Here is a 25,387-nt window from a genome sequence, read left to right on the forward strand (position 1 = left end):
CCATTGGAAGCGGGATTATAAGGCGCTATGGTAACATGCTTTACTCCATTATTCTTCATGAACGCTTGAAAATCACCACTCGTGAAACAGGTTGCATTATCGCTTACTAATGTGTCCATCAGACCATAACGTGCCATGTTCTGTCTTAGGAATGCTATAACGACGGCTGAACTGGTATTGCTCCATCCATTTTGACATTGAATCTACAAGGATTAGAAGATATTTTCCGTGAACAGGACCAGCAAAATCAATATGCGTTCTTATCCATGGTTGTTGCTCTTTTGGCCAACTTGAATATTGTACTTTAGCCATAGGCGCATATTGTTGACAAATGTGACATGTCTTGATTCTACTTTCAATACTAGCGTTAAGTTCAGGCCACCATACTTTGCCACGGGCCAATTGTTTGGTTTGAACAATGCCCTGGTGTGAGCTATGCAACTATCGGAGAACCTCCTCCTGGCAGCTTCGTGGCATTACCACTTTGCTACTGGCCATTAGGATCCCTCGATGAATTGCAAAGTCGAATTTTCTTCTTAAGTATGGCTTGAGTTCAAGTTGTACTTCCTTGGGCCATCCGTTTTGCATATATTTAAAAACTTGTTGTAAGACTATGTCTTTTGCTGTCTCACTTGTGAGTATCTCTGCGGTCAATGGTGCCATATTCAGCTCAGCAATACTGTGTACATATTCACTTGGGACTGGTACAGGTTTGTCTCCCGTCTTCAATGGTAACCTGCTTAACCCATCTGCATTGGAATGTTGTGCGCCCTTTTTCTATTGTATCTCATAGCTATAACCACCCAGCAACAATGCCCATCGTTGCAGTCGCCCAGCTGCAATCTGAGGAATGGGTTTTGATGATGAAAAAATGGTTACCAACGGCTTATGATCCGTAATTAGCACAAATTTTCTTCCAAGAATTTTACCACTCCAAAAATTATGGCGAGAGCTTCTTTCTCGATCTGAGAATAATTTTTCTCAGCCGATATTAATGTCGTACTTGCATAAGCGATTGGTTTTTCTTGACCATTGATAATATGAGACAATACCGCTCCAACTCCCTTTGGCGATGCGTCACATCAGAAGAAAATAGGGGGAAGTACGCTTCTAGTCAGCTTTGGAAAGGCGTCACTTTTCACGAATTTTCGCGCCAAAACGGTTTGGCGGGAAATCGCGGATGAATACATCGTTTAAAAAGTCATTTTTCTTAAATTGAACAATTGTAACATATTGCCCTTCTCATTCTCTGCTATTTGAGCTAAGGCGTATTTGCTTTCGTCGATTATAGCCGTGTTGAATCAAAACAAAAGTAGGACTACTTTTTCAGTTTGGTTTATTATGCGTAAAAAGGCGTTTTCGTGGGTCACACGACGACTTCTACGGCTCAAAGCTACAGATACGTACTTCCCCTATTTTCTTCTGGTCACATGCAAGATAAAGTTATAACTCTGGATTATAGTGTACCAGTAATGTTGATGCTGTTAAAGCGGATTTGGCGTCTTTGAATACTTTTTCTTGAGCTTCACCCCATTGCCACTTCGCGTCTTTACATAGAAGTTGGTATCAGTAGCGGCGCTAAGGGTGGGCTGCAGTGGGCTTTAGCCCCCCTGCATTTCTGAGAGGGGCCACATATTTATATTAAAAGGGCCACATATTCATAATTAAGAGGCCACATGTTTTAATTTATGAATTTTCATTATCTCTAGAAATTTGTTTTATTGCGAAGAAACGTTTTTCGGGAAAAATCTTTCAAAATCAATTTGTTTACTCAAAAAGGTAGTAGACCATAAACATATAGATTCGGGAGGAAGGTAGCGGAAATTGAGATAAAGTTGAAAAGAAAGGGGCTTATGGGAATTTAGGGAAATATCCCAGGCATGCACGTGTCTCCTCCAGGTCAGATACAAGGTCAGTAGGGGGTCCAGAAAACGCGACGAGAGCCGCAACAATAAAACGACCTTGCTCTTCTCGCTTCCTGGAAAATTTTGGATTTTTTCGATTTCACCACTTTTGCGAAATATGGTCAATCCAAGGTTCCCGCTAAGGGCCACAAAATTCTTAGGGGCCACAAAATAACTAGCCCACCTGTGAAAAAACCTTAGCGCCGCTACTGGTTGGTATAATGGTGCCAGTAATTGTGCACAATTAGGGATGAACTTGCCGTAATAGTTGACTAACCCCAAAAATGCTATTAGTTCTTCTATATTTTCTGTTTGAGGAGCCTCATCAACTGCTTTGGTTTTCGAGACTTGCGGATCTAATCCATTTTCATGGTTGTAAAAAAGCGCATTTCTCCATACGGAGTTTAATACCTACTTCTTTAAATATCTTCAATACGGCTTGCAATTGTTTAAGATTGTCCTCGACATCTATTCCACCCAACAGGATGTCGTCCTGAAAAGGTGACTCTCTTAATACCTTGTAGAATAGTCTCCATACAACGTTGGAATATTGCGGAAGCTAATGACACACCATATGGTAGACGGTTGTTTCGATAAGGTCCTTTAGATGTGTTTATCACCAACAGCTCCTTCGATTCATCATCCAGTTCCAATTGTGAATAGGCTTCCTTCATGTCTAGCCTGGTAAAGATTTTACACCCAGCCATGTTGGCGAAAATATCCTCAGCTTTGGGAATAGGATACTTCTCTACCTCGATGGCTTTATTGGCTGTAAGGGAAAAATCTCCGCATAAACGTACTTGTCCATTTGGCTTTATAACCGTGACAATCGGTGCTGCAAATTGTGAATGGGGTATGCTGGAAATAATCCCTTCCTGTTCCAATCTATCGATTTCCAGTTCCACTTTTTCTTTAGTGGCATATGGTAAGCTACGTGCCTTCATAAAATTTGGTTGACAGTCTGGCTTTCGATATAGATGAACTTTAAAACTTTTTAATTTGCCAATTCCTGGAGAAAATACTTTGTACATACTGTCTTAACATGTCTTCCACAGTTGAATCATAGTTTCGTATATGCGATACTTTAGATGGTATGATTTGTAATTCGGAATATATCCACAGTTTTCCACACAATGTTGGTTGTTGGTCCTTACATACTATTAGAGGTAGCTTGGCTTTACGTCCTTTAAATTCCACGTTGACCATGACTGGTCCAATAATCTTTACATCATGTCCGGAAGATGTCAAATATATGTGACATGGTTTAATTTCCTCTGTGTTGGGAATCTTCTTGAATTCGGTTTGTGATATAAGGGTGATTCCAGCTTCGGTATCAACTTCCATCGTCATAGCGATACCATTAACAGTAAGCTGTTCAAAAATAATCCCAGGTACCTGTATATTTTCTTCACCTTTCACAATGTTAACTCGACTTTTAGTCTCTTGGATACTCCGTATATGGTACAACATATATTCTGACACGTCATATTCTTGTAAATGATGAGTTCTACTATTTCCACGACCTCTATTATTGGTGACTGTCTTACCAAAACAAGCTCTTTCCAAATGCCCTATTTTCTGACAATTCCGACATTTTGATTGGAGATACGGGCATGATTTAGAATCATGATCTGTTCTTTCACAGCGGATACATTTGGTGTTCCCGGATTGATGGTGCATACGCTCATTGCCATTTCTGTGGGTGTTTCGCCATCCACGTTGGTATGAGCTTCCTCTATGTCGTCGCTTATTCGTATTATACATGGCGTTTACATCTCTAGTAGCTCCCCCGTTCGATTGACCATTGGATATCTTCAAGGTAAGTGCATCTCTCGAGGCAGATTTCACAGCTTGAGCAATACTCATGGCTTTGGCTAGTGTTAATGAGTCTTCTTCTAAGAGTCGTACTTGCGCTCGCTCATCTTCAATTCCTAATACAATCATATTCCTGATCATGTTATCTTGGATGTTATCCAACTCCGCTCCATAGTTGCAATGCTCCGCAAGTTTTCTTAGTTCAACAACGTAGACTGCTAATGTTTCATCGCTTTGTCTCATCCTATTACGGAACTTGAATCTTTAAGCTGCTCCAGTAGGGATTGGATTAAAACGATCCTTCAATAGCTTTACTAAATCTTGAAAGGATTTATTTGCGGACTTATATGGTAATAACTGATTTCTCAGGACTCCATAAGTTTCTACTCCAATGCTGGATAATAATATCGCCTTCTGTTTATTGATATCTAGGATATCGTTAGCTGCAAAAAATTGTTCCATTCGTTCGGAGTATGCGACCCATGATTCGGTATGGTATTGGCATCAAACCGATCTATGCCAGTTGGGCATGAATGCATCTTGACGTATCGGAAGTTCGTGGTCAATTGTACAGACATAGATGTTCTAGAAAATTGTTATAGGATATTTGCCCAACAAACCAATGATGTAAATGATTACAATATTCACGAGTGAGTTACTTCTTATAATCATATTGTGTTTGATAAATTTTAATGTTTAACGTTCCTCACAGAAAGTACAGATATGTAGTATACCAAAATTATATTCATGTTGTACCTGGTAAAATGGGAAGAAACAGGAGGACACTAATACCAAGTTGCATAGTCAATAAAATAAGAGATTATTTCCAGAAGAATTTGACGAATACACTGGATTTAAATATTCCAGATACTTAGATTTTTAATTTGTTTCCTTGTTGCTTGTTATTAAAAAAATGATTTACTAAACATGCTTGGTTTCAAAGTTTTATTAAATGATTGTGCTTCACACGTTTCATTGAAATTTACTACGTTTCTTAGCTACAATGTCACTCTTCTCTACTCCATCAGAGTATTTAGAAGCTAACGTAGTAGCTTTACAAGAAGGTGCCATTCGGTCAATGCCTTTTACATTTGTCAAGGCATTTTCAAATGACATTTGCAAAAGAGTTTGGACATATTCTGGAAAAAAGGAAATTATATTTAGTACAAAATATGGTTACAATTTGAAATTAAAAAAATAAATTTTTTTTCACTCACCATAATTGTTTTCTTCCAAAATAACTTTTGCAGTGGCTTCACCAGTTTTACCTTTAGGATAAGCCACGTAAAATTCTTCTTTGCCCTGCTGGTTGATTCTTCTTGCTTTTTGCCCATTTTCATTAAAATGGAGCGCTGCTAAATAGGTTCTTAGGATTGACAAAAAAGTATTACATTAATATTGAAAATGTTCAACAACAACCATCTTTATGAACTTACCTAGACATCATGGAATCCCAGTGGAAATGAATCCTCTTAGGTGCAAAAGAATTTAAGACCGAATGAAACACCTCTAAAGAATAAGTTTGGTACTTTTCCGAAAGTTGGGCTACTGCAGCAAGCGTGTGTGGAGCATTGATTATTGGCGCAATTTTTTCATACACAATGGACTCTGTTCCGTTATGTAAATATACAAATAGAAGTACACACCTACTGAACTAATTGAGAAAAATATTAATTTTTAACCTCTGCGAATCCAAAAACGTTCTTCTTTAGTAGGAATGTCATCATGGAGACAATTTGGAAATTCTTTACTGTGTCCATGATGTATATTGCAGATATGGTTCAGCAGAGAGGTCCATTTTGCAATACGCTGTCCTTTGGTTTGAGATGAACGAGCTACCCAGTACAAGTGATTTATTATTGACTGCATCCAAACTTCTAGATCTTCACAACCTTTAGTAGTAGCTACAGCCCTTAATTTTTTCTTAATATCTGTAATTTTTAATTGTTTTTAGAAATGGTATAGTAAAATCAATAATTTAAACGTCCTACTTTTTGCCACATGCCAATTGTCAAATTCATGGGTGATTTCGGGGAGTTTCTTTTTCAAATGTGCGGCAATTCCAATATGGCGATCCGATACAAATGTTCCTATGTTTAGACCTCTGTCTTTAAAAAAATTTAAGCTTCTGACAAGTCCTTCCATTTCCATTTGATTGGAACTCTTCACCTCAGTTGACTGTTCGTAAAATTTTAAATTAGAATTAAATAAACTCTAAATTAAAAATTTTACTCATTTTGAGTCCTTGCACAATCAAAACTAAAAGGGACCCACTGGCGAAATTAAGGGGTTGAGATAGCTCGGAGAGAAATGAGAGAAAAAAGCAGAATTTCACCCGTGCAGCAGCGAACAACAATCTTCTCTGGTGGGAAATTTAGAAACTACTTAGTAGATTGGCTAAATAGGGCTGTGTGTTATATCCCTTAACCCGCCCCGCTGGTGAATCCCATTTAAAACAAAAAATACCAAAATTACCTGTACTAACTCCAGGTGTAAAATTTTAGTTGACTCTCCCTTCATAATAGTGTAAAGCCTGTATTTAGCGGAAAAACCTAAAAGGGATAATTTTACAGTTATAGAAAACAAGCTTAGCTATTTACTCAAAGGGGCGGATCCAGACCATCTAGTAAGGAGGAGCGATCATGGGCACCCGCAGACATTTTTGTAAGGTGGGACAAATAAATATATTTGAATAACTTGAAAAATTGTTTCAAAATTTTTTCCCCAAGTATTCTAAGGGGGGGGGGGGAGATCGCCCCTATGGATCCGCCACTGATAACGTATTTAATTTAAAATACTAAATATCACCTGGACTATCGGAACGACCAGCTCCGCAGATATTAAGAGGAGCTCCTTTTGCTTCATCAAAAAGTTTACCTTGCTCAATATGCCAAAGCTATAAAAAGATAAAATAGAATATAGAAATAATGGTTTATAACTATTGCGTAAAAGTGGTATATTACCTTTTCTATTACTGGATGAAACATTCTTTGGTAATAGAAATACATCCTATTAGTGAAGGAGTGGAGTTTTAATAGTTTAAAAGCCATTAAACATTTAGTTGGTAAAATTCCGGTGAAGTAAATGCGGGCAGCAAGTAAATAGTTTCCCCATTATGTTTGTCCAAATTTCGGTTGACTTTCCCACTTGAACGTGTGGCCATCAACACATTCAGTCATAATGCACAGGTATGAGCCAGATATTCTTCGTGTAATGTTGATTACTGGCTTCTGATGGCAGAATTGGCAAATTTTGAAGAGTGAGAAGAGACATGACGCAAAAACGATAAATTTATCCTCAAGATGTGGATCACGTTCAGATTGAAACGTCTCTCTGTAATAAAAAATTTGTTTAAATTTGTGGATGCAAAATTTTTACAACTTTAATTATATTTGAAATATCATACTCGAAAGATTGAAATTCCTCGCTCTCTTGATCAGCACTTAAAGTCTCACTACTGGCTTTGTACGTGGGATCACTACTTCGGGTTTCATCGGTTTGGCCTGATTCAGTGTCTTGAGAAGAAGAAATTGGTAATGGCACCGGCTGTTCTTGTAAATCTTCATCTTCTGACTCTGAATCTTGGGAAGTAGTCTCACTTGGCACAATGGGTGAAGAAAACATTATGGGTGCACCAAATGGTTCTTTAAAACCTAAATCTTAACCACAAAAAACTATTATCATGAATATCTAATTATCTAAATAATTAAATATTAAATATTGTTCTTACCAGTTGGATAAACAAGCGTTCCTATGGATTTTGTATTAGGTCGAAAATATGGTGTTTGGACACTGGCTGATTTAGTAGTTATCTAAAAATAAAATATTTTTCATAATTGAAAATTTAATTACAAAATTGCAGTGCTAAAAATATTTCTTACACGAGAGGCATACGAATGAAAGGCTAACGCTTGTTCCATACTCTCGGCTTCATGGAAACTTGTATCCATTCCTTGAATTCTACTGTCTGCCATGGAAGACGACTCCTCTTCAATAATTTCCCTTGTGGTTGCTGATTGAGGAAAGTTAGAATCTGCAGCAAAGCATGATTCGCCACTGGTGGTAGGAACACTTAGTCGCAACCTTTTATCTTGTGTTGAATCCAAAACATTAGGTACAGAGCCATGTTTCAGATGTTTTTTTACACACTCCGAGTTAATTTTGTAACAATCATCACTAAAATGGTCTGAACACACTCCTAAAGTAGAATTAGGAACCCAATCTTCGAACCTTCCCAATAATTTAATCCATTGGCTTTTAAGTTGTGGATCATTAGGAAATGTGTGAATCTTTACTGGCAGGGAATCCTCTTTTGTACGTTTTCGGCGAGTATTATTACAGTTAAAAACTGCACATTTGTATGCTCCTCCAGGCATCTTGTTAAATCTAAGCATGGACTAATTAATTAGTCCATGATCTAAGCAAAGGGTTAAAAATTATAGAAAATTCTCTAGATTGATTTCAATAAAACATTTCAAAAAACTTACCAAAAAAGGCTGTTCTTATTCTTCAAATCACTAAATATAACAAATATTTAATACTATTAAAGTTTTATAAACTCTCACTCAATTCTGAGATTAATTCCCGAATGTCGAAATTCAAAGAAGTAGGGGCATAGAGATGACAGAGAGAATGAGTAGGCGACTTGGACTCAAATGCGACGTCTCATTGGCCGGCGCTTTGAAAAGAGGAAACGCTCTGTGATTGGCCGGGTGCTATATTTCGGAATTCGCGCGAAATACAGAGCGCAGCCCAAGGTTACTAGAGACATACGCTAATGCTTGTTTTCCACTGGCGCGCGCAACGACGCGTTTCTCAGCTTTGAAACGTTCAAACGTTTTTACGCGCGTAAAGAAAATAACATTATGACGCGCGCTAGTGGAAAACAAGCATAATAGGTGGGTTTTTTTCGCCTGTCCGAGGACAAAAAGTGTAAACCTTTTACCCTAAAACGTTTTATTCGCCTGTTCTCGGGGTAAGATTTACCCTGTCCCGAATTTTGTTCGCTTGTTCCAGAGCTCAAACGTTACACTTTTGACTCCTCCTCGAAAGGAGGTGTAGAGGGAGTAATCTAGCTTATTTCGAAAATTCGTCTGCTTAAATTTCGTTTCACGAAAACATAACGGGTTTTGAACATCTTCACATGTGGCAAGCTTTTAATAAAGAATATCCAATTGTTTAATGCTATCAGAAGAAAATAGGGGGAAGTACGCTTCTAGTCAGCTTTGGAAAGGCGTCACTTTTCACGAATTTTCGCGCCAAAACGGTTTGGCGGGAAATCGCGGATGAATACATCGTTTAAAAAGTCATTTTTCTTAAATTGAACAATTGTAACATATTGCCCTTCTCATTCTCTGCTATTTGAGCTAAGGCGTATTTGCTTTCGTCGATTATAGCCGTGTTGAATCAAAACAAAAGTAGGACTACTTTTTCAGTTTGGTTTATTATGCGTAAAAAGGCGTTTTCGTGGGTCACACGACGACTTCTACGGCTCAAAGCTACAGATACGTACTTTCCCTATTTTCTTCTGATGCTATTTAATGACTTTAAAAGTTGGTTGATGACTTAGACCTAAGGTGGTGTCTTGGGTATTAGCCTAGCTGATTATTATTATTATTAAATAAATAAGAAAAATGAGTCCTATATAGATGATCTCACCACCGGTGGCCATCTTAAAAACAAAACAAATATATAACCTTTAACCTCTAACTACTCCCTTCTTACTCCAACTCGTTTTTTTTCGTCAAGATAGAATTGGAGTAAAATGACGTCATAGGGCTACACTTTTGAACCTGCTCAAAAAACCCAGAACAGGCGAAAAAAAACCACCTTATTTGAGCTCAGCCGACCGAAAAGTTAAAATTGTTTTAAAAATCGAATTGAATTTTTTTTAAACCGTGAGTATCATTTTTATACTTAATTTAGGAGTAGGAATAGATATAATATAAATTATATAAGCTTTTCATTATCCCTTTAAATAAATTATCATATTTTGCGGCTTCTAAAATTGAAAGAGGATTATGGTAAGCTGTCCATTTTCTAGGACGATACGAATTAAAAAGCATAAATTCTTATGTATCTATATAATAAAAAGCTGTTGGTTGGGTGGTAGGTTGGTTGGTAGGTCAACCGATTTTGGAGATTTATTTCTCGTCTATTGTTATGAATAATGTTGTTTTAAGATGACAAATAAACTTTATTTACATACATGATTGCAGTTAAAAGTTACTATTTACATGATTAACGCCAACACACTAACTGGCTTCGCGGTCACGTTTACTGGCTTATATACATAAAGCTTTATCTCAAACCAATCAGAGTGCGCCTTGTCTAATAACGCCATCTAGTGATAAACACAACATCTATATAATAAAAAGCTGTTGGTTGGGTAGTAGGTAGGTTAATAGGTCAACCGATTTTGGAGATTTATTTCTCGATTTTCTGACGCTTTTCGCACGCGCGTTACGGGCGCACGAATCGCGTGACATTTTTCTACGTACGCTGCGATTCGCATTTTCGCATCGAGTCGGCTTTGATGTCCGATTTGGTTTTTAAATTCTATATTACAAATTTTCAAAAGTGATGCAAATGTCATTTTCTAAAAATGCTCAAAATCTTTCCCCCTGAGAGCTAGGGGTGGGCCTTTCGGCTAGTTGTGTGTTTCGAGGCACTCCCCACCCAGTAAGCCCCCCCTACCTCTCTTTCCCATGCGAGAATTTCCATGGTACCCTTTTCCCCATAGTCGAACCACCCCAGTAAGGCACTCCTCCGCGAGGAAAAAGTGACCCGCGGCACAGAGGGAAGCCGAGACAGGGGTGCCGGACATAAGCTATCTATTAAGTGAAATATAATACAACAGTAGTCTCGGTTTCCCTCTGTTCCGCGGTTCGCTTTTTCCTCGTCGCCCCACCTTTGGCTTCGTGACAGACTAAGTAAACATTCCAGAAAGCTCGGACGTACGACGACGACGACGACGACGACGACCGACGTACCAAGCGCTCCTTATAATATAGATTTTTTGTTCCGATGGCTCTCTCGGCGTACGTTAGTCCCGTGGCCTTTATACATCAGCAATTGGATAAAGGGGTACATCAGATTGTTGTATTTATATACCCCGTGCACCGGCAAAGCATTACAGGGGTTACTCATCATTTGTCCTGGCCGAGCCGTCGACCTGTATACAAAAATAGGAAACACTTCCTAAAACACGTACACAAAACAGTATACACCCGTATACCTGCACCACCTATACTCACGACTCACTCGTGAGTTCGTCAAAATTCACATAAAGGGGTACATAAGGTTATGTATTTGTACCCCGCCGTTCCGCTGGGCACTACGGCGGCACACAAGACAAAGAGTCATGCCGGGACAAAAATGCACTTTGCGAAACAAACGTTTGGCCAGTGAGACAGCCATAATGACAGGCTCACATATGGCAAACAAACGCCCTCATCATGGCCCAACAAAAGGCGACACCATGGGCTGCCCTAATTCCCACCCTCGCACAGCTGAGGACTAGAGTGACTTCGTCTTCCACCGCCAACAATCCTCCCCAAAGCCTCCTCGTGGCGAGAGCCGGGCAACGTATGGCTAATAACCTGCGGCTGATTTTCACAGGTACACTGTTCCTATCCAGTGGTTTGATGGGGTCACTGGAGCCTTTGAGGGGCTCCACACCCGGCGTTCAGAGTCGCTGGGCTCTTGGGGGCGGTCCACACCTGGTTGGCTGGGTCACTGGAGTCCTTGGGGGTCTCGCGCTCGGGGCGCTGGGTCACTGGCACCTCGGGGGTGTTCCATACACAGGGGGTACAGGGGGGTTTGGTACGACTGCGAGTTTGAGTTATTCTTGCGGGGAAAAGGGTACCACGGAAATTCTCGCGTGGAGAAAAGGGGGAGAGGGTACCATGGTAATTATCACATGGGAAAAGGGGGAGGGGTACCCCGGTAATTATCACATGGGAAAAAGGGGAGGAACGGTAACTATCATATGGGATAAATGGGGAGGGGGTACCCCGGTAATTATCACATGGGAAAAAAAGGGATTAAGGGCCTTACTGCGGTGGTTCGACTAAGGGGTAAAGGATGCCATGGAAATTATCCCATGGGAAAAAGGGGTTGGGGGGCGTACTGGGGTGGAGTGCCTCGAAACACACACCTAGCTGAGGGCCCGCCTGTAAGGCGGGCTCTCTCGGCTAGTAGATACATAAAATCCTTCTTACTCAAAAACAACTACAAAAACATGCAGCCATTTATTTTGTACTGAGCCATAATTTTTTGTACTGGGTCATAATACTTTTTGTACTGAGCAATAATAGAAGTTTGTTTTAAAGCAACTGGCGGCTCTATCATTTGCCATCATGTTTATTTATTAATCAAAAAAATGCGGCTACTAAGCTTATAGAAGCTTTTGTGCAGCCGGCAGGTTAAGCAACAGATGAGTTAGTGGCGCCGATCCCATGGGGGCGGCGAGGTCGAAGCCCCCATTGGGAAAAATCAATGGGGGCTCTGCCCCCATTGGTAAAACCGCCGATGTTAAAGGCCATTTAAAGGGAATATAACCTCAGGTATTTGGTGTGGAACACCAACGTTTGCAGATCTAGCCGCTCTTGCCTTTGGCTTTAAAAATGTTTGGCGCTACTGTATAGGGAAATTTGAAAAATTGAAGGGGTCTTCCTTAAAGATTGCTTTGCAGGTTATATTCCCTTTAATTTTAAGCATCCGTAGGAAGAAAGTGTTGCCAGCAGCCAGCGTTGCCAGACGTACGATAATTATCGCACAGTGCGATAATTTAATCAAAATTTTTAGGGCGTACTATAATTTTCATGGCGTACGATATCGTACCATTATTTCGATAATTCTGCCTCAACGTACTATAATGTACGATAATCTTTAGATTTTTTTAAAAACCTACGAACGATTTATATTTTATTATTAATTTATATAACTTTTCTACTTAAAAATGAATGATATATATTTTCTGTGCGCGTAGTCCAGAGTGTGAGTTTATTACTCCTAGCTATTACCGCATTTTTTAAAACATTTTTAAACATATTAAGTTCAGTTAATAATGATAATAGACATTTTGTTTATTTCCCTGAAATAAAACTCCTGTAGTGCTTTAAAAAATCATCTAAATTCAACGCATTTATGTATGAATTAAAATTTATCGCCAAAAAGAAATGTACGATAATTTTCCAGGAAAATCGATAATTTTTTGGCCTAGATACGATAATTTCAGATTTTAGATCTGGCAACGCTGCCAGCAGCCTCATTCCAAGTTTATTAGTGAGCTTCGGCCCCCATTGGGGAAAAAAGCGATCGGCGCCACTGAGATGAGTACATAAAGTTAGAGAGTTACAAACTAAAGAATAGATTGAACATATAAAGGACGTATATTTTGAAATTTTGAAGCGGTATTAACTTAAGACATTGTAGGTTCCAGCGGGTAATGCATTGTGAAAAGGACCCTGTTATTAGTGATGGCCCTGAATCTATCCGATTCTTCGAAAAACGCGACTTTACTGGAGAGCGTGGTGCCATCTATTTATGGCAAAGGAAGCTAAAGTTTAAAATATTTAAACAGCCAAATGATAACGTCGTCAGAGAACCATTGTAGAGTATTATATTTAGACAACTTATACTCTATTTAGTGGATTCTAAAATAAATTTTTTATCCCGTGTTACAATTTAGTTTATAATTGCTGTAATTTATGTTATTGACCAATTTACAAACGATCCAATCAACGCGAGGGGTACCTTTAAGAACTGCCTTTTTTATTTCGACGCTAGCGAAAGCTATTGAAAAAAGAGCTACTTCACGTCAAGCCGCTACTTGCTTTAAATTGAGCCAGAGACGAGCACTTAAATAGAGTAAATATTTTGAGATGAGCCCGAATCCAACTCTGGGCTTTGCATAGCCCGGCACAGCGCCACAGCCTTTCTAACAGTAGTCAGGATAGCATAACGTAGCATCTGTATAACAAACGCGCGGTGCCCTAAAAAGAACGCCTAAAGTATTCCACGTCCCTGTAGAAAACAATGGACACAGTTTTTAGAGGTTTCCAAGGTCGAAGATCAAATATTTAGAGACAGATGGCGGGTGTATTCTGAATCTTGATTCCGTACGAAATTCAAATACCACAATAGTGCGTACCCGGGTTGTGGTTTTCCGCGAATTGGCTAGAAATTTACTTGAAATTAAAATTTCTAAATACAACCGAAAACGAAAATCGCCAAAAATCACTAAAATGGGCCAATGACCTGATCGGATAAATTAATATTGCGCTATCGAGGGTTTCTATTCATTTACCATTTTTAATTTTAGCTTCCTTTGCCATAAATAGATGGGGTATCTTCCCATTGCGCCGAATCCCATTCGAACGAATTCCCATTAGACCGAATTCCGCCAATGTTTTTCATGAAATTAGCCCAAAGGCGGGTTTTGTATTTTTCTAATCGAGCGACGCAATATTCACAATTGAGCGACCGCAAAAAAAAATAGTTTTTCTTTCTACATTCTTCTCCTTTTGATTTTTGATGGAAGCGTTTTAATATATTTTTAAGTCTGTTGGAAACGATTTTTTGGTCTTCTTTTAATTAAATGTTTTTTATTAATACTATAAAATTTGAAGTATTTTTTGTTAAAACGTAATACCTTTATGGTACCTTAGACCAAGAAACACAGGGACGTCTCGCTCATAGCATACCCAACGCTTTATTTTTCGGCGGGGCTTTGTTGCGGCTGCGGTAGGGAGATTGGGGTTAGGTGATACGGATAGTCAATAGGCGCCATCCATGAGAGATAAAAATAACGTTTTTTAAAGAACTTCAAAAAAATAATCAGCTAAGAGTTACATATTTTTAAATTATTTTATATTTTTTTAATATTTTAGGGACACCAATATTAAAAAACATACCATGATGTTGCAGGCCACGTGCTGACAGATTGTAGGGCGGTGCACGTGACTCAAAGAGCCAATAAAAATTGACTCACCGTCGCTACTAGCAACACAGCGCGAGATATATAGGAAATAGGCAGCCGCAACGAAGCTTTGGGCGCGAAATATCTACCGTGCGACGTCCCTGTATTTCTTGGTCTAAGATGGTACGCTCAGTTCGCAGTTTGTTGAAATGGAACCAGAAATACATGAACCGAAATTATCAGCGACCTATCCCGCTTATACTAAAGGCGTTTTCCCCGTCTCCCCCTCTCTTTACTCGGTTGTAGTCCCCCCCTCCGCGGAATGCAATCCTCTACGGGTCCGTGGTACAGATTTGAATACTCACCCTGGTGGCCGCCGTGAGAAACTTTAAAAAAACACGGACTAAAAAAATACTTAAAAAGTACCTTTTTCAGTCAGTGTAAAGAATTACAGCTACCATTATATCAGATATCAATTTAGTTAAAAAAAACCTGCTTTCTTGACGCAACAAACGGGCGGTTAAGGTTTTTTAAATATCCTATCAATTTATCACGTATTCTTAAGTTTTCTTCCATTATTTAAAAAGTTAAACTACTTTCCGACTGCATACTAAATGATACTACAACTTCACAATCTATCAACTAGTAAGCCTAGGTTCGCAGACTATAATACGTTCGATAATTTGACCTTCGTTCAACTGGAACTATTTCATTTTTCACTCACTAGATGGCATAATACTCTACCCGGCATGCACTCAAAAATATACCTTGGCCGCGGGTGGGTTGAAATATTTGAATGCTTCCTTGTCACCCTCCCCTAGCGCTGTGGGAAAACGCCTCAGAATAAAAAAGCAGTCGCTGATAATTTCGGTTCATGTATTTCTGATGGAACGTATAGTAAATAGAGGTAGATTTGTCTCCTTGCATAACGGGAATTTATTTAGGCTTAATAAATGCAAAGGCCAGTCTCGATTTTTTGAATGTAGAATGCTAGGTTAGGTTAGGTAACACTGCATGCTGTTCTGACAGATGCTGAAACGGATAAAAACGACCTAAACCTAGAGAAGTGCGGTTTTCCGGTCGAATGGGATTCGGCGCAATGGAACAGATTCATAGATGGCACCACACTCCCACTAAAGTCGAGTTTATCGAAGAATCGGATAAAGTCATCATCGACAAACAGTCGATGCTCTATGGGTGCTTATTTTAATCTTATGAGTCCGGTAGTAGTTTGTCGATGGAGTCATGGCCATCTCTAATAACACGACAATGATAAAGCCGCCATTTGCTTTAACAAATATTTGAAACAAAGAGAAACGTTGATTTTTTTTTAATATTTTATTTCATCCAAAAATATCATCTGTTTTTGGGGGAAAGGGGATTTTTTACAAAGATTTTTTTCCCGAAAATCCCGAACTAAAATCCCTATAATATACAGCAGTAACTTTTTTACACGACAACGATTTGGAAATAATGTACAGAAGTAGTTTAAAATATTATTTAAAATATTGCATTCCTCTTCTCAGTATTTCACTTTTGTAAATTTTTAGACCTGGTATGATCAACAAAAAAATGTATGACACGTAAAATATTTCAGAAGTCTGATAAGTCAATAAATGCTGAGATCACGCTGCGGAGACAATCTCCGCTTGCATAAAGCATTTTTCAAAAGACATCGTAATTTTCGATTTAAATTCATTCGGTAGGAAAAAAATCTATAGATAATTTCTAAAATCCAGCTAAAAATTTATAACAAATGATTTCGTAATAATCAATTGATATATATAATTTGGTCCCACATTTGTTGGAAACATGTATTAATAAAAAATATATAATTTTAAATGCTTCATATCGTTTAAATTTTAAAAAATTGGTCCATATAGATTAATTAATTACAAAAAAAAATCATTTTTTCGTTTTATAGCTACGTAACGAATAGAAAATTTGGCGTCAATTTCTTTATACAAATTTACATTTAGTGATAACAAGAATGTATTTATTTATATTTAGGAAGAATGACTATGTTGCGACAATCGCCGGGCCTGTTGAACGCCTTTCCCCCGGGAAAGACAAAACGTCACCCGCGTTTGATTACCATCGCGTTAGGTGACGTAAATTTTAAGCAGTCAATGAAATACCGGGACTTTTCGTTTTATTTTAAGCGGAGGAGCGTACTGGGGGGACCAACGGGTGGATTGAGAGAAAGGCTAAAAACCGTCTCGACATAGACATTCTCCCTAAATATAAATAAATACATTCTTGGTGATAATAAGGTTGAAAATAAAATTTTAAAAGTGTATAAAATTTTAGATGAAATTCACGTTTTTACTTATTACTTGAAGTTGTTAGGAAAATATAATTTATTTTATAAAAGTATAATTTGTTGATTAATTTTCACATAAATTCTTTCGATTCGATTTAATTTGATAATTGCTAGAAGTAAAGGTGTAAATGTATAATGGCAAAGATTTATTAATCGCCTTTTATTTGTTATCACGAATATATTTATTTATATCGAAGATAATATGAAACCATTATTACTAGTTAAGTCCTAATCTTTAGGATTTCTTTCTATATATGCAAATCTCCGTTGCCAAAAATATTTTTATCAAAAACTTGCCCCCTTTAAGTTAAAAGTAGATTCACCACAGGTCATATTTGAAGTATAAAATTTTAAAATTAAAGCGAATTTAAAAAAGTAGCTTTTGATTCTTGATTTTTGAAAAGTTTTAAGTAAATTGTAAATGCTTGGCTAGATATAAAAAGAGAAAATTGGAAGTATAACATAATGGCACGTGTTATCAAAGTGGTATACCCCCGGAGGCCTTATCAAAAAGCGCGTAAAAATTAAATCCTAATTTTTATAAATAACATTGTGTGACCGGTAGTTTAATACTGTAGCTATGTGATCTGCAACAAAAGTTCGACCTATTTCGAATACCATCGCACTAATGGTATAATTGATTTCTTTTATTTAGTAAGTGATTTAGATTTATGGCAATTTTTTTTAATTACTTTTTTTGTACCGATATTGGATGGAATATTAATTGAGGAAATTTTTCCTTTGTTGTATTTTTGTTATAAAAAAATTCATCGAAAATAATGATTCGTTGTGTAAAACTCAATTGTTTTTATAAGATTATTTAAATATATACACATTATAGCACACGTTAAAAAGGCACATCACTTTTAAGGCTGTATAGCTCCTCAAAGTGGCGAACTTGACGATTTAAACGGGTAAAACCTATTTTCACACAGTTTGATCGAGCGACGCCATTTTTTCTGCTATTTGTCCGTTTAAAAATACACGATCACTCGTTGGTCTATTGGTTGGCTCTTCGGCGAGCCGTTGGTTCTTATTATAGGCACTTAGAATGCGGAAGTCGTTGGAAAGATCACACCGTAGTCTCGCTACGTCTTCCACCGTTGTGGATATTTAAAGGCTGCAACTCTCTCTGCAGACGATCGAACTCGTTGAAGCACTCTTGTTCGTCGGTGTCTTCGTCGCTACTTCCGGTTAATTTGCGCACTAGCGCCAACGGGGGCGCTTCTTTGGCCCGTTGCGCGGGTAAGCCGACTCCGGGAACGCCGTTCGGCAATGGCGGGGGAACCGGCGGAAGTCCGAGCACCTGTGGCAACGGCGCGTAATAATCCGCGTCGTGGTGCATCATGTGGTATTCCATATTGTCAATTGCACCAGGCGGGGTTAGTGGAGTCAACGGAGGGCTCATTTTATGATTATTTCCGTTAGGGAGTATTCCGTTCGCGTTAACCGGGAACAGATCTGGAATGTAGTGAGAGCGATTTGGCTGCTGCTGTATATTGTTTGAAAGATCTGAAAGTAATCATTCGTAAAATTATCATAGTGAATCTACGAAATAGATATTTTAAGAAGTTCAGTTTAGAGGACGCGAGTGATCAGGGGTTAGGCATGGTAGACTATGGCTATTATCATAAATAACATAATAAGAATAAGTATGACATTTCTTTTTGTTTTAATGCTAACTTTCTACGCGAACCTTTTCTTAACAGTGACATTATCGCCCAGCTCAGACTAGCGTGTTATCGTCCTTGGTAGTAGTATATTTCGCCTTGGGCATATCTAAACACTAGGGGCTCTGTGATGAGAACTAAACCTTGATTGCCCAATAGCTCTGAAAATCAGTTCGGGGAAAATGTTTCTTAATTGACATTTTATGTTACTTATGCTATTCTTAAAGGGCCCCCAATAGTTTTAAAATAAGAGAAAACGTTGGGGTTAACTACAGAAACTGATACGAGAGAATTGAAAATTAAATGTTTGGGTATGTTTCACTATATTTTGCTAGCTTGACGAAATAACGAATCAGTCTATCAGTCTAAGAGCCCAAAAAAATAAAAATAGGGGCCACCTTAATATAGTTTGCCTGCTGAACCAGACGCCACAATTGTAGTAAATTACTTTTAGTCAGCTTCACGTGTTTCGAAAACAAAATTAACGTGACAGTGAAGTGAAAAGTGGTTCACCATTAAGACCAAATCTATAACTAAAAGTCTTAAAGTTTGTCCTTTTATTTATTTATTTATTTATTTGTAGGCCTATGTCATGTTCCTAAAAACGCGTGAACGGTTAGCTCTAGAGCTTTGAAATTTTAACTCAATGTTCAGGGCCTGATTTCCAACTAAACGCGCCTAATTCCAAATACCTGACATGGGTCTTAATCTAATTCAATTTTACTTTGATTCCCTTATCTAATTTTAGGCTGGTCTTGGGTTTAAATTTTTTCCCTTATCTCCTCTCTTGAGTTCCTTGCGCCCGTCCCGACCTTTAAACTTTTTAACGGGTTAGTGTGAAATTCGTAAAAGGGGAGCTAGTGTGAAAAAAAGGGACTTCGTAGTTGGGATTTTTAAGTAGTTCAGGACTTTTTGCTACGCGTGTTGCGTTTTTGCTAGAGCGTTTACCTTTCTTATGTACAAATCAGATCTAATTCATTAAAACTAAGACCCCGGGCGAAGCCGGGTATTAAAGCTAGTATTCTTATGAAGCTCAGGATCGTACTAACTACATAAAGGCTGGGCATAGAGTCCTAAAAGCAGCTATAGATCATAACTCTGAATTAGGGCGCCAAATCGCTTCTTGAGGCTAAGGCTTAGGATCGATCACCCTTTCGCCCTGATATCGTTTGACAAATTAATATACTCTACCTGGCATTTTTGAGTCACCAATTAAATCCATGTAAGTAGGAGGGGCGGTTCCCATTCGTCCCAACGGAGATGGCATTAGGTAATCGTCTTCGTCCACTGGAAGGTTTAAGACTGGATAGTCGACTCCGTTAGTAGAATGTTTTTGAGGTGGAGGTCCCATAAGTCCATTCATCATAGGAGGACCGCCGTTGGACATAAATGCGTCATCGTCACCAGGGTCTAAGCCTACGTTTAATCATAAGAACAATTTTAGTTGTAATAACTAATCCAAAGGTAAAAGAAAAAATATGCTATTACTAAACGAATTCAAGATTGTTAAAAGGTCTTCTAAAGTTTACATGGAAAATGTTCTAAGGTTTACCTTTTTCGAGTATCTTTAGAGGATCAGAACAATATCGGGTATTGGCACTATTTTCTCGTGATCTTGGAACCATTCCTGGGCCGTGGTTATTCAAAACCGCTTGTTCGAGGTGGGCGTATTTCTTATTGTCGCCTCTCGCGCGCAATTGGTTTGGGCTATGATTCGGCGAAGGAACAATGGGGAATTCTTCGAAACCTCTGTCATCCATGAATTTCTTTAATTTACATAAACAAATTTTAGTACTCGAACTCAGTGTTATAGTTATTATTAAAAAAAAACAATACCATATAGAATGTTAAATTGGGATAGTATGGGGTGAAATTTCAGTCGTGGTAGGGATTGGGGGGGGGGGAGTAGGCAGGGAAATAAAAACCCCGTAAAAACAGGTCGGTGAAGGAGTTTGTTAAATAAAAAAAAACCATAAATATTCTACCTAAAACTCAATATTCGAAGTTCAAAAGTAAAATAATTAGAATAAAATTACCTTAATTGGGGTAGCTGGTGGCGGTGTATGGTTTTCAACAGGTCCGTTGGAGATATTGACTTTAGGATGCAGATATTCTTCCGCGTCCATAATTCTTTCGGGGCCTTCATTGGGCATGCTTAAAGTTCGAATTAGTTCCTTTTCATCTTGAGGCGTATAACTTGGGAGTCTCATGAGTTTACTGCCAGGGACAACTAGGTAACGGCAAGGGTCTCTAGCCATTTTCGCAAACTCGTCTGCCAATTCCTTAAACGATGGTCGAGATTCAGCATCTAACATCCAGCCTAAAAACCAATTTAAAAACATTTAAATTAAAGATGAAATAACAAAATACTGTGCCAATATGATGCCTTGAAACTGAAATAAGACAAGCGCATTGAAAAGAAAAATTAATTACATTTAATCATGATCATGTAGACATCGATGGTGCAAATAGTTGGCTGTGGCAATCGCTCTCCTTTTTCCAAAAGATCCGGGACATCTCTTGCTGGAACATTTTCGTAAGGACGTCCACCGTAAGTCAAAAGTTCCCACACTGTCACTCCTAAAATGTGCAGAGAAATTTTTTAATTTATCTCGCACAACCTGTCACACAACACGAAACACTTACCGAAAGCCCAAACGTCGCTCTTATGAGTGAAGATTCGATGCTGTATACATTCCAAAGCCAGCCATTTAATAGGCATTTTACCACCAGTAGCTTTGTACTCTTCTTCGTTGAAGTCAAGGAGTTTAGCAAGACCAAAATCCGTTATCTTGATACAGCCCGGAGTTTGCAACAAAACATTTCGAAGTGCCAAATCACGATGAACCATTCTCTTTTCTTCCAGATATGCCATACCCTTTTTAAAATATGAAATGTTTAGAAAAATAACAAAACATACATTTAAGTTATAATAATGGATATTTATTAAATAGAAGAACATATAATAGAATTAGTTCTCGTTATTATAACCTTGGAAAACGATGATGTCCAAAGATTATAAAGGATTTCGTGCATTTGGCAAAGATTCATTCTAACACAGTGACGAGAAACCGTTTATCGTGATAGTACTAAACTACTAGCTAGAACTTCACAGCGATAAACAATAAAGTTACTCACCCTTGCTATTTGAGTACACCAGTTGAGGAGTGGTTTAGGTCCAATTTTGTCTTGATTGTTTCTTACATAATCTAATAAGCAACCAAGTGGCATGAGCTGTGTGACTAGCATCAATTGAGAAGCCAAGCTAACGGCTAATAGTTTCAGGACATTCGGATGGTCAACACTAGCCATAATGTACGCTTCCTAAAACGTTTTCAAGTTATCAGATTATTTAATGTATTAGACGTGTTATTCGCGTAAGGGCATTTTACCTCCAAAAAGTCCTTATTTGTACTGGGGCATGTTCCTTCTCGCAGAACTTTAATAGCGACAGGTATCTTAACGTTGTCTCCTTCTGGAAGCCATACTCCTTGGTAGACAGTGCCAAAAGCGCCATATCCCAAAATGCCACCTTTTCTGAGCTCTTGTTCTTTAACAATTCTTAATTTGGCTAAATTTGGTTTAATGTTGCTGGGTTTCAATGGTTCGTCTTCAAATCCACTCATTCGCTATTGGAGGAAAATAAATATAATATTACGAAATCGATGTCAAAGGCTAATTCGTTCAGAACTGGTTGTCTCTGAACCTACAAAGTATGCTTGAGCTTGGCAAAAAGAATACTAAATCTAAATCTTACCATTGTCATTTTCATGGTATTTTCCTTAGTTTTGGCTCTTTGAAGCCACTGATAGCTTAACACCACAAAGAATATTACTAGTAGAATAACACAACCAATCACGCCACCCAAAATGGCTGGAACATGGTCATCTTCCCTATAATAAATAATATGTGGCAAATTTAGCTTAAATTCTTTAAAAATAGGTAAGGAGACATTACGAATATAAGATGTATTATGAACTTTCAATTAACATATTTGACCATAACTAGTGTGTACTTACGTTCCATGTACAGCAACGGCATTAGGGTCATCTGTTGAACAAAATGGATCACCTTTTTCATCATCAAATGTTTTATAAGGCATATCTTCAGGACAAGATGCCGTGCAATTAAACTAATTTAAAATATTAATTAGTTTTCTAACCCAGCATTATTTTAACAATATTTATATCTTACAGCGGTTTGATTGTTTGAATAGTAGACTCTGAAGTTTCGACACGCGTAACATTGTGAAGTAGTTGGACCATAACACCCTCTGCATTCGTCGGCGCACTTAAGACATTTGTGACTACTCTCATCGGCATAGTGATCTCGCGAACATTCGTCTTCGCATTGCTCGTCTTTGCTGTATCTTCGGCATTCGCAAGTTGAGACGTGAAACCCGTACGACGTGCAATTTTTACAGCGTGGATGACATTTTCGGCAATACTAACATGTCCCATTACAAATTTATTAATAAATTCATCAAACAAAACATTACCGTTTAAGAAATAATATACACACCGATTTTCCAGTGAGGTATTTCAAAATTCCTTCCTCAGTTTGTACAACATATTCATGGTAAAAACCTTCCGGGCATTGAGCACTACTTTTCAGACAAGCCTCCTGTAAGAGTTGAGTAAAACAATTTAATTCCGAATTACGAAAAACCAAGTTGAAGTGCGAAAATTAACACTTACCACTATATTTGGATTATTAGCATTAACTACAACTTTTTCACATTTGTTGCAGCCTCCTTTACCAAGAATATTTTCGGGTCCAGTGCATCTAAGAAAACAAGTATATTTTAAATATGTTCTACCATAATCTCATTGTATGTAAGACAATGAAATGTATTCTTACCCCTCAATGCAATTTTCGTGACAAGATTTACACTGACCACTTTCATTGTACTTTGATTCTGGGCATTTTTCAACGCAATATGGACCATCCTTCACATGCCTACACTCTGTGCAGTTACTTGAACCCTGAGGTCAAAAATTTATTAGCAACAATGTTAAGTAAAATTAAAAAGAATTCGTTCTAGATGACAACAAAACTTACAGGGCCAAAGCAATCTCCAAGGCATTCTTCATGGCATTTCTTACAAATTTTATTTCCAGAATCGTAAATTCTAAGACGAAAACCAATATTAATACACATAATACTACTTATACATATTTTTTGTTTCCGTTAGAAAGCTTACCCAGATGTGGTGTTACAACTTTGAATGCAGGTGCTGTCCAATTTGAAAGATTTACAGGCTAAACATTCTTCTGGTCCTTCTCCCCAACAGCCAAATTTGTTGCACTGATCGTCACAAACTAAACCTTTTTCTTCTGCAATTATATAAAAGTGGAATTAGAATCAATCTCAAAAACCTAATACAATAATAGTATAAACATATATCTCAAATATTTACAGGTTTAATGTCGGTGTATTACAATAATATGTAGTTACAAATATGTTTGTTGCTCACATTAAAAATGTCATAATGAGGTTATAAACTTAGAATTTTATCTTATGGTGATAGGTCGAAAGCTGTACATAGAACACTTACTGCAAACCGACTCTTCGGCGTTTTCCTTGTTGAGGACATTGTGTGACTGAGATTCGGCAACTCTCTTCCACTCGATATTACTGGCGAAACAAAGGTTGGGATTTTCGAGTACAACAACGCTTCCAGAACGAATGGTTTTCAGGGATTTTAATTGTAACGATTCCAAAGATGACTTAACAATGTACAATGCAGCAAAGTACCTAAAAGTAATACGAAACATTAGTATTATTGGAAATTTTCATTATTTAAGTGAGAGCAAATGTCTTACTCTGTAAGTTGTCTTCCTCCAATAATTTCCAAATTCCTAAGGAACGCCATGTTTTTGAATTGTGGATGGGAAGCTTGGATGCTTACGTAGCCAGTAACTTCTTTCAAAGTATGGAAAACGTCCAATTCACTGGGATGCATTTTTGGATGGCGGGCTCCAAAGGTGAAACTATAAGATTTATAAATATTACCTCATGTTAGGTTAACAAAAACTAAAATTAACGTAATTGGCAGATTATAATTGACATACTTTGGATACACTTCTTGAAAACCATCAAACGTGTTATCCAATATTGTCAGAGAACCCTCTATAATGGTACAGTCTCGGAAAGAATCTATATTTCCTTTGTGTATTACATCAGCGCCCTGGCAGTCTAAACAACAATTAAGGAGGTTATGAGTAAACAAAGTAATGCGAATCTCAATATCGAAGTAATACTCACTTTTGGGACATATTCCATCACAGGGCACACATTCTCCGTTGACAGCTTTTTTGTTTGGAGGACATGATCTTACACAGGCACCACTGTCTCTTAGTAAATGCTCTAAAAAAAATTATAATTGAAGATTCAAGTTGTGTATATGCATAACTTCATAACTATTACAATAACTACGCAAAAGAAAAATATATATTTATATACCTGGACATTTTTTAACACACGTTGCACCATAGGCATATTTTCCGTTTGGATTGTGTTCCCAGGAATACGAGGCCGGATTATAGCGCATCATAGGCGGACATTCTTCTTTGCACTCTTTGTCGTCGTAAAAGTTTCGGCAAGCCTTTAATTTAAAACACGACATTAGATAGGTACATGATGTTAAAATAGATCTAGCCTGTAGCACACAAAAACTCATATTGTCCATATGATGTATGGCTATAGGAATTTTTAAGCGAAATGTCATTATACAATAAATAGATACCAA

The 25,387-nt window shown here is 37.8% G+C and overlaps 2 protein-coding genes across 2 annotated transcripts in view; both read right to left on the reverse strand.

Annotated features, from left to right (window-relative positions):
• Positions 1 to 4,691: 4,691 nt before the first annotated feature.
• Positions 4,692 to 8,095, reverse strand: LOC149956039 (uncharacterized). Its single transcript, XM_090166747.1, has 12 exons — positions 7,601 to 8,095; positions 7,450 to 7,531; positions 7,126 to 7,378; positions 6,867 to 7,052; positions 6,683 to 6,803; positions 6,528 to 6,615; positions 6,195 to 6,271; positions 5,711 to 5,897; positions 5,402 to 5,650; positions 5,156 to 5,327; positions 4,937 to 5,085; positions 4,692 to 4,858 (listed from the first exon to the last, which is right to left on the reverse strand). The coding sequence occupies exons 1-12, from the start codon at positions 8,093 to 8,095 to the stop codon at positions 4,692 to 4,694; spliced, it is 2,226 nt and encodes a 741-aa protein (XP_090022873.1).
• A 7,924-nt stretch (positions 8,096 to 16,019) lies between these two features.
• The window catches only part of Egfr (epidermal growth factor receptor), a 66,612-nt gene continuing 57,244 nt past the window's right edge, over positions 16,020 to 25,387 (reverse strand). Inside the window, exons 6-26 of the mRNA XM_090165372.1 lie at positions 25,102 to 25,243; positions 24,904 to 25,005; positions 24,711 to 24,834; positions 24,462 to 24,629; positions 24,194 to 24,393; positions 23,840 to 23,972; positions 23,698 to 23,767; positions 23,497 to 23,621; positions 23,334 to 23,421; positions 23,158 to 23,259; positions 22,831 to 23,082; positions 22,656 to 22,768; positions 22,394 to 22,529; positions 22,029 to 22,265; positions 21,775 to 21,960; positions 21,283 to 21,514; positions 21,070 to 21,216; positions 20,673 to 20,956; positions 20,189 to 20,402; positions 19,828 to 20,052; positions 16,020 to 18,478 (exon numbers count right to left, since the gene is read on the reverse strand). Coding sequence (XP_090021498.1) covers positions 18,039 to 18,478; positions 19,828 to 20,052; positions 20,189 to 20,402; positions 20,673 to 20,956; positions 21,070 to 21,216; positions 21,283 to 21,514; positions 21,775 to 21,960; positions 22,029 to 22,265; positions 22,394 to 22,529; positions 22,656 to 22,768; positions 22,831 to 23,082; positions 23,158 to 23,259; positions 23,334 to 23,421; positions 23,497 to 23,621; positions 23,698 to 23,767; positions 23,840 to 23,972; positions 24,194 to 24,393; positions 24,462 to 24,629; positions 24,711 to 24,834; positions 24,904 to 25,005; positions 25,102 to 25,243 — 3,720 coding nt within the window. The 3' untranslated portion in view covers positions 16,020 to 18,038. The remainder of the gene's footprint in view (positions 18,479 to 19,827; positions 20,053 to 20,188; positions 20,403 to 20,672; positions 20,957 to 21,069; positions 21,217 to 21,282; positions 21,515 to 21,774; positions 21,961 to 22,028; positions 22,266 to 22,393; positions 22,530 to 22,655; positions 22,769 to 22,830; positions 23,083 to 23,157; positions 23,260 to 23,333; positions 23,422 to 23,496; positions 23,622 to 23,697; positions 23,768 to 23,839; positions 23,973 to 24,193; positions 24,394 to 24,461; positions 24,630 to 24,710; positions 24,835 to 24,903; positions 25,006 to 25,101; positions 25,244 to 25,387) is intronic.

Source organism: Leiobunum rupestre, chromosome 2 (assembly GCF_980474605.1).
Source record: "Leiobunum rupestre chromosome 2, qqLeiRupe1.1.hap1, whole genome shotgun sequence".
NCBI classification, from domain to species: Eukaryota; Metazoa; Arthropoda; class Arachnida; order Opiliones; family Sclerosomatidae; genus Leiobunum; species Leiobunum rupestre.

Bases quoted from the DNA above. Each gene is read 5' to 3' on its own strand.
- LOC149956039 (XM_090166747.1), bottom strand. From the start codon at position 8,095: ATGCCTGGAGGAGCATACAAATGTGCAGTTTTTAACTGTAATAATACT. The intron at 6,272-6,527 runs GTGATATTTAGT...TATCCCTTTTAG, and splicing joins TGGTCGTTCCGATAGTCCAG to GTTTTTCCGCTAAATACAGG. The intron at 5,898-6,194 runs GTAATTTTGGTA...TTTTACGAACAG, and splicing joins TACACCTGGAGTTAGTACAG to TCAACTGAGGTGAAGAGTTC.